Source organism: Acipenser ruthenus, chromosome 12, assembly GCF_902713425.1.
Source record: "Acipenser ruthenus chromosome 12, fAciRut3.2 maternal haplotype, whole genome shotgun sequence".
In the NCBI taxonomy this organism is placed as follows: Eukaryota; Metazoa; Chordata; class Actinopteri; order Acipenseriformes; family Acipenseridae; genus Acipenser; species Acipenser ruthenus.
The window spans coordinates 13,105,401-13,118,688 of record NC_081200.1 but is presented as its reverse complement, the minus strand read 5'-3'; the positions used below and the strand labels follow the sequence as shown (position 1 = coordinate 13,118,688).

General features: G+C 38.3%; 1 protein-coding gene across 11 annotated transcripts in view; it reads left to right on the top strand.

The window, feature by feature from the left end:
- LOC117416497 (TRAF2 and NCK-interacting protein kinase) overlaps nt 1-13,288 on the top strand; it is a 146,235-nt gene that overhangs the window by 103,785 nt on the left and 29,162 nt on the right. For 5 of the 11 annotated variants that reach the window (XM_059034582.1, XM_059034579.1, XM_059034578.1 and 2 more), the window contains exons 13-16: nt 2,913-3,026; nt 5,398-5,484; nt 6,924-7,097; nt 9,097-10,395. In XM_059034582.1, coding sequence (XP_058890565.1) covers nt 2,913-3,026; nt 5,398-5,484; nt 6,924-7,097; nt 9,097-10,395 — 1,674 coding nt within the window. The remainder of the gene's footprint in view (nt 1-2,912; nt 3,027-5,397; nt 5,485-6,923; nt 7,098-9,096; nt 10,396-13,288) is intronic. The other 6 variants (XM_059034583.1, XM_059034580.1, XM_034027609.3 and 3 more) reach the window with 3 other exon arrangements.

Here is a 13,288-nt window from a genome sequence, read left to right as displayed (position 1 = left end):
GTAACTCAAAGTACAAGTCTGAACTTTTTAATGTAGAAAATTATATTACTGTACACACTTTCATTCACACCAGAGGCATGGACATATCACAATACTGTTATTTTTAGCTTTACTTTTAGCCTGTGAGATATTGTTGTGTATTTATTTATTGTTGTTAACTAGATTTTATTGTAGCTTGTGTAGCTATCAAAACCTTATTCTCTTCCCAAGTAAAATTTAGAGCCCCACGTTTCTTTGCCACAACTCAATCGAGTTTAGACGCCATCATTTAAAAACATGTGTATTCTGGTAACAGTTACCTGAAGCTCGAGCTGTAACCTGCTCTATTCTGACTCGATCAGTCGTTTATGGATAAGATTGTCGCTAGTTAGGATTTCCTAACTATGTTAGGATAGGATGAGACAATTTTGGAAATTGTAGACACTGCTGACTTAGGAAATGCTTCTGTAATACCAAGTTAGGAAAAATCTTATCTGAGCCATGAAAGATAAGATAGGAAAGCAAGTTAGGAAATTGTTCTCTAATTCGGCCCCAGAACAGTAACACTAACTTTATCATGTATTTGGTAACAGTTCACTAGTGTTATTGAATGGGCATGGCCAACATTTATTATTTAAAATAAAAAGCTTGGGTTTACTACTTATTGAAGGAGAAACTCAAAATTAATAAACCAGTATAACCATTCTTATTACTGTTTTTTTCTTTGTTTAGTTTTTTCCCAATGATGTTGTAATAACATGAGATTGTCTTGGAGTTGTTAAAGTTCCTTTGTGTTGTTTCCATGTCTCTCTGAAGGCCTGTATCCTGCTATTTCTCTCAGGAAACCTGCGGTTTGAATGAATTGATTAACCAGCCCATGACGGCAAATAAAACCTTGGCCTTGTGCTCCAGACATATGTGCAGCGACAGCTTTCATTGTCACCCTCTCACAGCTGAGGAATCAAAAAAGAGCTTCCCCAAACGCAGCTAAAAAAAATCAAATAATTGTATCCCACAGTGCGATAATGACCGTTCTGGACAGGCATTCCTTTTTATGTAGATAAATGCAAAGCTTAAAATACTTTAGCAGTTGGTTTCTCTAATCACTGTAAACCCCATGTGGAAAATAACTCCCTATACAAAATGAAATAGACTTGCTTGGAGCCCAGTGTTTTGTGTGGAATTTTTATAAGAAGCAATCTTAGTATAAGTTCAGAAGAAGCAGTTGCAACATTATTTTCATTGCTTGGTAACTTGTGTTCAGTAAATCTCTGTATTTCAAAGTCAACACTGTTGATGAGAAAGTCTTGCTGCTTCCTGATAACTTATGACTTAGGGGGTTAGTCACTCCAAATGTGTATCTGCATTTAGACCATGTGACTTATAGCAGTGGTCTCCAATTCTCCCTCTCAAGTTTTAAACGAGTATTGTTTTTCAGTGCACATGCTTTTGGACAGCCCTTACAGACAGTCTCTGAGACTTGGTGAGAATCTCCATCAAGCTGTTGCTGAGTTAATACCTACATTGGCATAAGATGTTTACTGACCTTTAGTTGAATGGTACAGTAAGTCGTTCGTCTTAATTAGAGTTGCAGTTCTAAAATTGCCAAGGCTTTTACAAATGATGGCTTCTTTTTTTACATAAACTTGCTGATTAGATTAAAATGTCAGTATTCTAAACGTGGCTATTCTGAAGAGAGCAGTAATAGAGGAATGAGACAATGTTCATGCAGTTTTCTTTGTGGGCGTCATTCCTTTTTAGTGATAACCTTTCATTTCTAGAATCCTTCTATGAATCTGTTAAGGATGCGTTAATGCCATCTGACAGCCTTTCTCAGCCGTCTGTGTCTGCCACATCTCTGAGCAACCCTCACTACTGCCAACGACAGCAACTGGATTTAGTGGCTTCAGCGCAGAGGAGCCTGTAGCAGGACTAGGGGAGTGGGAACATTGCTCCTGTGCTCAAACCAATGCCTCTCTCCCCATCCCATCACAAGTTATTGTTTTTCTGAGATTCTGTATTGGCAATTTAGGTACCTGAGACTCAGGTTTACCACCTTGTTATAAGCCTTGTCTAAATTAGTGGTGTATGGTATATACAATACTGCCTTCTAGTAGAAATACCCAAATACCTTTTTGACTCATTTGTTTATGCAAGTTGGCATGCCACTTGCTAATGCGTGTGATTTATTAAGCTGTAACCAGGTGAAAACAAAAATCAAATATTGTGGCTAAAACCACTTTCCCCTTTTTAAGGTGTTTTTATTTAATTTCATTTAATATCGGAATGGTTGAAAGTTGTAAATACACTTTTTTTTTGTTCTTTTTTAGACAGTCAAAATTAACTACTTACTGTTTCTGACTACTGTATGAATTGTTCCTCATTTTATTTTTTATGCACAATTGATTGTTTTGATTATCCATGTAACCTGGGTCATTATTTGGATGGGTGATTTAGAAGGCGTACATTTTGCCATTGGCCCGTCCTATTGCTGCACCCAGTGGTTTACTTTTATTTTATTATATCTAAGATGCTTTTATGATATTCAAACAGTAGAATATCTGAACAGTGCTGGATGTTGGCTATAGGCAGTGAAGTGATAGTCGCAGTCCCCCGGGGCATGTAAATATATAAAGAATTGAGCAACAGCACATCGTACACACCTAACTGCTAGCGTAAGTATTGAGAATGATGCTCGCAAACACATTAAGCTCCAATTGGCTTGGAAATAAGAATGTAGATCGGCACTATTAGTAGACCAGGGGACATACTGACACTCTGGCAACTTGTTTTCACCACAGTCTAGCCAGCAAGACCTGCAGTGTACAGGCAGTAAATGATCAATCTCGTGGAGGTCTGGGGTACAACAGGGTATTGGGAAAAGACTGAATACAAAATGAATATTTTCTCAACTCTTCTGTCTGTTTTGCCAGCAACAACGTAGAGAGCGCGAGATGCGGAAACAGCAGGAGAGGGAGCGGCGGCGCTATGAGGAGATGGAACAGATGCGCAGAGAAGAGGAGAGAAGGCAGGCGGAGAGGGAGCAGGTACTGAACACCAATCCACTTGAACTGGCTTTAATTTACTACTGTTTAGCGCTAACCGTAAAAACCTGCTAATGAAAAACTTATGTCCAGGTAATATAACCCTGAAGACCAAAAAAATGGACTTGAGGACTAGCATTTTGGTGGCTTTTGTGTAGTGGCCATATAATTATATTTGTGCTTTTATTTGTTGGTTTGTTTAGTTTTTTTATACTGAAATTGGCATTGGGACCAATAAATAGTCTGACTGGAGGTACGGCATTCATTTAATTGAATGTGTATGTAGTTGCCAATAGTCCAAAAAAAGCTATTCATTTTTGGGGGTAAAATGAACAACAAATCACTTATGCTTGCTGCATACCAATATAATCAGAGAGAAGTAAAAATGGGTTATTGATCACCCACTGTTCTGCATTCCTAGGAAATAGATCAAACGTTGGGGTACAGCTCAAACGAATGCAAACCGTTTTTTTTTTTTTAATGAGCAAAGATGATTCTTTCAGGAATACTAAAGATACTGAGAAAGGAGGAACAACAAATGTCCCACCCCCATTCACTCAAGTACTTGTTGAGAACTGTGGATTCGTTATGAATAGGTGGGGTTTTATTACAGGTTTCACTGTATTCTTTTAAAGAAATCTCCACACTTGAGTGGTTCACTCGTTACAAAGCAACAGGGAGAATTTCTGGAAGCATTGGAAGGACGGGTCCAGGATCTGTTGGTGTCAAGTGTGATAATATTCTTTGTGACAACTTGGTGTCTAAATCCCTTCAGGACTGCTAATCCAGTCAAAGGAAACAGTGCATCAACATGCGTCTAATCCCCTTTTCAGGAAAGTGACTTCACTCCACCCACAGAATCCTCACCTCCAGCTACTCATATTACCATAATACTTGATAATCTGCTCGCTGCTTTGGCTGCTGGCTCTCGGGAGTTCATAGCAACTCGCTGTAAATATTCACCAGCAGCAGCAGCAGTCCTTCTACTGACAACTCGGAGGGGTGTATTTCATTACCCTCAAATGTTAAATGTAATAAAAGGGTTGTTCATTTTTTAAAGCCCTTTATGAAAAGGCAGAATGGTTAAGAAGTCAATTTTAGCTAGACAGCTATAACCAAAAATACAGCATTGGTCAAAGAGGTTAATACTGACAAAAGCATTGAAAATCACAAAAGAAAAATGTTTGCTGTTAAACTGAGGGCGAGGAAGCCTTGAAACTGAAAACGTAATCTTTCAGTCTACATTCGATATGAACCTGTTAAGTGTCTCCATAACCACATACAGTATATTATGCAGATGACCTGTAGTCCTACGCTGAATAAAAGAAAAATAGATCCTGCGCTGTATTAGTCTCCTGTGACTACAAATCTCCTGCCAGGACAGCTCTGCTGGCCAAGCTGTGCTGATCAGTCAGGATCATAAATGCCTGGAAGGAGATTGTGCTTGCAGCTCTGTTTATGACATTCTAGAGAACAGGTTGAGAAAAGCATCCGTCACTGTCACCTGGCAGAGCTACCTCTGTGCTGCAGAGTGCAGGGAGATGGTTCAAAGCTCAGAGAAGTAGTGAAAGTGAAAGAACAGTAGAAGTACACTTAATAACTTTCCAAGCTAGTATTTGATCTGTTATTCCACCAATGTTGTGTGTGTAAAAATTGGTCTTCCTCCTGTTTTAATTTCCGAAATAGTCTCCAAGTGAATGAATTCAATTACCATCCCAAAATAAAAATACTTTAATGTATTTTATATTGTGTGTTGATATGACTTTTTCTGGGACATTCAGAATAGCAGGACTCCTGGATTGCAAGGCAGGCTACACCTGATACTGCAGAATGATCTATATATAATTTTATTCCTCATTGTATTAACCTGCATGCTGTATATGGGGACCTTCACACATTACATACACTCCAAGTGAATGAATTCAATTACCATCCCAAAATAAAAATACTTTAATGTATTTTATATTGTGTGTTGATATGACTTTTTCTGGGACATTCAGAATAGCAGGACTCCTGGATTGCAAGGCAGGCTACACCTGATACTGCAGAATGATCTATATATAATTTTATTCCTCATTGTATTAACCTGCATGCTGTATATGGGGACCTTCACACATTACATACACAGATTTCTGGGCAGGTTTTTTTTCTATTACATTTTCTATGTGCTTTGATGGGCCTTGTTTATTTTAAATGAAGGTATATTCCAAGCGTTTTGATACTAAAGGTTTCTGTAATATACCGTCACGGACAACCTAACTGTTGCCGTGATTTTTGCAATGTGCCCTTTCTATTTCCACCCGGATGGGTCCTATCTGTCTGACTCACCGGTTCTGTTTCTCTTCTCTCTGCTTCCCGCTGACCGTACAACCAGGAGTACATTAGGCGTCAGTTAGAGGAGGAGCAAAGGCAGTTAGAGATCCTGCAGCAGCAGCTTCTGCAGGAACAGGCTCTACTTCTGGTAATGGGGCGGGCTCATCTGTTATGTGCTGTGTGTGGTGTATCTTTTATTACATGTATGCATTTCTATGTCGGTGTATGAAAAAGATCTATATAGTATAATAAATATACAGGGTGATTTATAAAGCCACTTTGCAATGCTTCAATGGGGAGGACACCTATGAGCAGTGATACGTGGCAGATGGAGCCACCAAATGATTTGCAGCAAAATTCTAAGAGTATCTGTTATTACCATTTAGCATCAATTAACCTGTAGTGTATACTGTAGCACACTATTTAGTGCTACAATGTTTGTTTGTTTGTTTTATTCTTTCAAAATGTATACGAAATATTCAAATTTTGTTTAATTTTAAACTAGATGGAAAATTATAATTTGTACCATATTCTAGAAAAATCCTTGGAGTAGCCATCAAATACCTTTTGAAGAAAGGAGAGAAACTTCTGTACAGTATAATTAGTGTTCATTATTTCAGACGACCTCTTGTGCATTGGCCGCCTTTGCATGGTATCTTTTTGATGTAATAAATTTTGTTATATATACGAATGTGGTCATTTTTTTCTCTGAATACAATTCAAGTAGTGTTTGTTTCCAGCACAATTATTGTTGAATTATCTCCTTAATATGACACTGTTTTGACTGGATTTCTGTCATTTACAATTTTGTATCCCTCAAACCAGTTTAGAAGTATGTTTTTGTCCACAACAGCATTGCAAAACTGGCAGTTATCTTTTTATAATCATCCTGCATTTAGAAAAATGTTTGTATAATTTCTATAAGGCTCAAATTGTGTATTTTATGATTTCAAAATGGTTATTGCGGTAATGTGAATGTCACCTTCAGGAACGATTAGCTCCTAGCATGCATTGCATGTCAGTGTTGCCGACTTCTACCTTCAATTTCTAAAATGTTTTGAGTCAGCATGTCAAGCAATTATAATGCAACTCAGAAATTGAGGTGGGTTGTCTACTTTCTCCTATAGATTCATGCAATATTTGTCTTGGCAGATGAAAAATGCCTTGCTACTATCAAATAGGGCACTGAGTAACTGGACAATGATGATGGTTTGGCAGCTCATCTTTAAAACTTTTTAGCTAGTGCTTCCTGGCAAGCGTAGGACTGTGCAACGCAATTCTTGTTGGCTGAGCCTGTTGAATGATGATTTGGTCATTTTTTATCATTCAGTTTTATAGATTGTGTGTGTTTCCTCTGAATTTGTACAACTGAGGAAAACACCCTATCCACACTACCTAAATAATTTGCCATCATGCCACGTGATTGCCATTCACTTCATTCTTAATCACATTTTCAAAACGTAATGATCGTGCAGTACCTTTAACAGGTGCATTTACATATCTTCATAAAGACACAGATTTATGCTGCTTTTAAAGCTGTTTTTGATCAATGGCAATATTGTGCTAATATAGTCCTTATTCTTTCAGGAGTATAAGCGAAAGCAGATGGAGGAGCAGAGGCAGGCGGAGCGCTTGCAGAGACAGCTGCAGCAGGAGAGGGCCTACTTGGTATCCCTTCAGCAGCAGCAAGACCCGAAGAAGCCGCTCTACCATTACAAGGACACAGTGAACCCCACTGACAAACCGGCTTGGGCCAAAGAGGTAGGAAGGGCAGACAAAACCGATTTGCTGGTCTTGACAGTGTTGACTCTGAGGGTTCAGGGCTTCCCACTTGTGAGGAAGCCAAGTCATTATACCTTCTTTGACCTCTCTTGATTTTTGGCAGGTTGGCTCGTGAAATGACAATTGGCGACTTGGCAGACCAATCCCAACATTGAATTACAGTACAGTATTACAGAGTTGGAGACTGTCCTTGGCTTTCAGAGCTACCTTCACTTAAGTATATTATGTCAATGAGTAGGTGCCAGGAGCCCTGTTAAATAAATTGAACCCCCCCTTGGGCTTTTCAGTAAATATACTTAAAACGTACAAATGGGTGCAGTACTTTATGAAAAAAAGCATGGCCTGTTATAATCAGGGTTATCAGGAAAAGCATGGCCAGGACCAGACGGTATACGCGCCTGCAGATTTTTGATGAAAATGTTCGGAATTCACTTAAGACCGCAGAAAATGTAGAAAAAAAAAAGAAAATAGAATTTCCTCAGAATTCAATGTATTCAAATGATGCGTGAAATAAGTATTGCCTACAGTGTCACACTACAACAGGAACACAAGTACTAGCATAATCGTGCACTACACAGACCTAAAAACAGTAAAGATTCATATAAATTAACTACATCCGGATTCATGTTGGTGGCATTAGCAAAGTTTGTTGGTATGACAGTTGCATTTCTGGTCACATGATCAGCGCACAATAATTTGATTTGAAATACAGTATTGATAGCTACCAGTATTGAGTACTGTAGTTATTAAAAACAAGACAAATGCTAAAATTACACAAAAACAGGAAGCAAAACACTCTCCATTAGTTCTCCATTATAATAAATAAAATATTAAATACATTGTTTACATTTAGTTAAACATTGAAAGCTTTTTTTTTTACGATTTATTATTATTATTATTATTATTATTATTATTATTATTATTATTATTATTATTATTATTATTTATTTCTTCGCAGATGCCCTTATCCAGAGCGACTTACAATTGTTACAAGATATCACAGTATTTTTACATACAATTACCCATTTATACAGTTGGGTTTTTACTGGAGCAATCTAGGTAAAGTACCTTGCTCAAGGGTGCAGCAGCAGTGTCCCCCACCTGGGATTAATCCCACGACCCTCCGGTCAAGAGTCCAGAGCCCTAACCACTACACCACACCGCTGCCCTGTGGAGTAGTGATATTGCAGTATGTTTCATATTATTTGTATTCATAAACCAAAATAAATGACCCATTGCTATATCTACATGTTAACAGCTATTCTGGCACAAACTTGGTCTTTGAAATTCATGATAAAAGTCCCCTACGGTGATTTGTTCGATGTTTCAGACGGCGGATAAATGAAGCTAACTAGGGTTAGATTAATTGATTATTACACTTCTCATTTCTGTATGTGCTCCTGCAATATATTGTCCATTTTCTTTTAATACTTTCTTTGATATGTTTTGGGGAATACAGCCGCTATCCCTAATAAACTGGTTATCATAGTTGGAAGAGGGAGTTTTTACCAGAATACAAAAACAGAAAAGTGACATTCAGATAACAACAACTTTTCCCTGTAACTAAAAGCTCAATTTCAGTAATGAAAAACAGCTCTGGGTTTAATAAATAATTAAAGGGTTAAATATACTGCAGGAATACGTACTACACAAGAGATAGCAATGTTTGTCTTTTAGTTAAAACAGAAACCCCTGTGTGTAAAACAAGTTGTATTGTCCTAGGTGTAAAAAAAAAAATATATATATATATATATATATATATATATATATATATATATATATATATATATATATATATATATATGCCTGGTTTTAGCTATAATAAAATGTGTTATTTCCATTATTTATATATATATATATATATATATATATATATATATATATATATATATATATATATATATATATAATATATATATATCTCTATATATAATATATTTTACCTTTTTAATAAAAACTTTTGTGATCCCAACTCTAGGTTCAGCAGCAGTCCTTAAGTAACTCTCCCCGCCTCCCATCTAAGCAACAGCACTCCACATCCAATCAGCAGTGGACGCAGGCATTCATGTCTCCATCAGCTTCCCATAACCCTCCACATCATCCTTGTAACCAAACTCCCTCCAGCAGATCAAAGCAGAAACGGCCACAGAAACATAACCTTCCCCAAATTAAAATCACAGACCTGGGAAACCACCCAGACAAAGTGTCAATAGCTGGACTCGATCTAGCGGAACAGATTCAAAAGCATGTCCAGGAACTTAAATCGCAGAGAGCTGCTGGCAAGTATGCTCTCTCTTCCAGAGGATGCAGCCCAGCCAAGCCAGAGCTGGCAGATGATGTCCAGCCTTCCGCTGGGTTTAAGAGAGTAAGGCAGCGCTCACACTCTGCTGTGCAAAGAGTAGAGGTTGACATTGATGAAGATCTTTTCTGGAAACAACCATTTAATGTGCCACGCACTTCTGCAAGTCTTGAGGATGAGGATGCGTGGGATCTGGGAATCTTTGGGGCATGGAAGGTGGATCTCTCAACCTCTGCCCCTGAGCACTCTTTCAGAGAGATGAGGGGCTCAAGAGAAAGGCACTCGTATTCAGAAGCTTCTGGAAATTGCCGAAATATCATCCAGTTAACGGTGCCTGGTAGTAGGCGTTTTCTTTCCCCAAGAGGTGAAATTGCTGTTTCCAACTCAGAGATAAATCTGTCAGCCTCCACCCCTGAGTACTCTTTTAGACAGATGATGGCGCCTAGAGAAAGGCATTCATATTCTGGCAGTGCTGGAAGTTACCGAAGTATCCAACAATCAACTCGGAAATTAATTCAACGAATTCCGGCCTCCTTAAAATGGATGGGCCTCTCACCCAGGGTGTCTCCCAGGGTTTCCCCAGAAAATTCCTTAAATGGCTCTCGCTCTTGCTCCCCTGCTGGCTCCCCTGCTGGCTCCCCATTTGGCTCTCCTTTTGGCTCTCCTTTTGGCTCTCAGTCACATCTGTCCCAGTGTAGCCCTGAGAGGTCTCCAAGAGCCAGCCCGGTGGGGTTTCCCATCCCCTCCTTTGGCAGTTCTTCTAGCTCTTCCAATGTATTCCCCTCTCCGACTGATAACTTTATCTCTGTGTCCTCCCCTCCGTTTAATACTTCTTCCCGTAGCCCCTTGCCCCAGTTGTTCCAACCCCTCCACAGGCCAAGAACAAATCCCTTTGAAAACCAGAAAAGCTCTCTGACTACCAGTGCCACCAAATGGAAGTTTCATACCGGGAAGTCACTGAAAGGAATATATCCAAAAGTTAGCTTGCATCAGGTTTCGTTCTTTTTAAAAGAAAATAAATTTAAAAAAGCACAAAGCTGGTGGATGAGCACTTTTTAAAGCACTTGTGGAAATGCGTGGCAGCAAGCAGATAACAACTTAAAATAGATTAGGCCATCACATAGCAGTGTAGTTGTATTCTCCATGTCTTGTTAACTAATGTAGCACTAACCTAGGTTCTATTCAGTGGCCTCTTCTAATTTGAAAGTAGTCAGTGAACTGAGGAACATTGGCCGATTTTTATATTTTTAGGTATTGAAACATCCATTTTAGCAGTGATGGGAATTAGATTAGAAAGTATTTAACTGATCCTTAGGTTGTGAGGTCACACTTTGTTATTGCAGTAAAGGACTGGAAACCTGTAAAATAATGTGCTAAAAAGTAGTAAGCTTTGAAGGGCATACAAGCCTATTTTTATTCTCAATATATCCATAGTACTCTTCCTCAGTTCACTGGTGTCATTGATTACATGTGTTGGGCCTCATTTGAATAGAATTTGAGACTTACAAAAGAAGCATGATTTGATGTTCGTAAATGAAACAAAACATTTGAAGAGAGGATTCACAAAAGCTTTTTCCGGGCTTGGAAATGAAACAACATTTTTAGCATTTGCTTAGATGAATAATTGGAGAACCTAAAAAAAGGACTCAACATGTAGGTCATTGTGATTTTGCCTGAATTCTGTGTTCGGATTAGGTGAATTAAGACTGTCGTGTCTATACGATTTTATCTAAATAACAACGTTACACATCATTACAGACAGAAATACATTTAAGAGACTCGCATTCACTGAAAGATTAAGAACCTTGTTACTCTAAGTGCCCTTTAACAGTGGTGGCGTTTAGCTCCTATATATTCAAACCAACTGGATAAATTAATAGGATTAAACAACAAGTTGGCATTTGTTATAAGATGATATTTCACTTGCTGTGGGTATAAGGATTAGTGACCATTTGTTTCTAACATACAGTCCACATGCCAGTATAACTTGGTTCTAGTCAAAGGAAACACTTCTTAGTCTATGAGTATACCTGGACATTATAGAGCTTGTAAAGCTTTGACACCAGTAGATGTTTTAGTTAGGCTGAAAAAAGACTGGTCATCTTTTAAAACACAAGTTCCTTTGGTGTCATTTATTTGGTTGATAATCTACAGTAGTTCCTCCATTTTTGTCTTTTTTTGATGACAACAGATCAAGATGGAGTAGAGTGTGTCTCACCAGACCTCCTACGGCTGCATAACCAAGAGGCTAAGCAGTCTTATTGGTTTCATTTTCATTTCCAAATCCAGAAAACGCAAGCTCTTGTTCATCTTTACTGAATGCATGGTTACATTCCATACCCCTCAAAGTGACCTCCTTGCTGCCATGTTCAATGCTAACTAGCAGAAGCTTAGTGTAAAATGGGAACTGGGGTGGAAAGAGCAGTGATTCGCAAGGAGTGACTAATGGTTTTACCTGGAGGACAATGATCAACTAACTTGCTTGGTTTTGAAGAAAAGAGTCGCTTCCATCCTTTTTGTTTTCTGATTCACTGACATTTATATCTTTCACTGACATTTATATCTTTCAGACTTTTGCAGTAGTATTTTCTGGCTTCAAAAATGTTGACTTTCATGAATGAATATCTCCCATTAGCCAATATTGTAGCTCGGTGTTCTATCATATCGATTACAGCAGTTTAATGGGCTGATTTTATGGTTGGAATTAGGGACATTGGGATCGGACATGATGGATGGGTGTGGTAGAGTTGTAGATTTTGAGAATAATATGAATGTATTGTTGTTGAAGCTGACACCCTGGGATTCTTCAAGAAGCTGCTTGATGAGATTCTGAGATCAATAAGCTACTAACAACCAAACGAGCTAGATGGGCCGAATGGCCTCCTCTTGTTTGTAAACTTTCTTATGTTCTTAACGGGGAGATGGAGTAGAGGAACTGTGGGGTTGTCTCAAATTAATTTTCTGTTCTAAATGGGCAATAGTGCAGAAGGATGTGTCAGTGCACCTGTACACAATTATGAATGCTATATGCAAGACTGTTGGAGAGTTAGAAAGAATCTGTCAAAAACCTACAATTGCTGATGTACAGCAATGTATTCACTTAAACATCCTTCTCACGACTTGTATGATATGCTTAGCATATGCATGAAATTCTAGTACTAGTCTCAATTTAGAAAATGGTCTAAACGCCAATGCACCTTTGCAAAAGGCTACATGACAACACTAAGATCCCTCAACAAGCTTAATATTTTATAACACAATGCTTGGAAGCGTTTCCCCCGGCCGTGCCAATTGTTACACGCAGAATTGCCCATATCAGATGAGGACCAAGTCAATTTAGATGCTGAATCACGCACTTACCACCACACCAAAAGAAATCCATCTCAAAACTCTACAATACAAATGGGAGATAGCCGTTCATGGTACTTTTTCACATCAAGACTTTATCTCCTACTAGGTGCTGAGCTCTTCCTTGTAGACTGGTTGCTTGCTTCTTGTATTGGCTGGTGAATGGAGCTCATTGACACTAGTAGTTGTGTGTATGGCCATATCATCATGCAACTGCTTAACTCTTTGAGTGGCTTGTTTGTTCTTTTAAAATGAGTAATGAAAGTTTTTTTTTTTCCCTGCTCTTGATTTTTAACATAGTTCTTCCTCTGTATGTACTTGCTTAACCATTCGGTCCCTTGAAATGGAGTCTGTTATGGCAGGTTGACACTTTAATTTGGGATATGGTGAAGGCTGATCTATGTAACCTGAATTCATTAACAGTTCTGATGAGTACATTCATTTCTTTGACCACATCTGTTTTGGTATTTTAAGGCATATTTGCGTACTATGTTTGAAAGACACAATATTAATGATATTTATC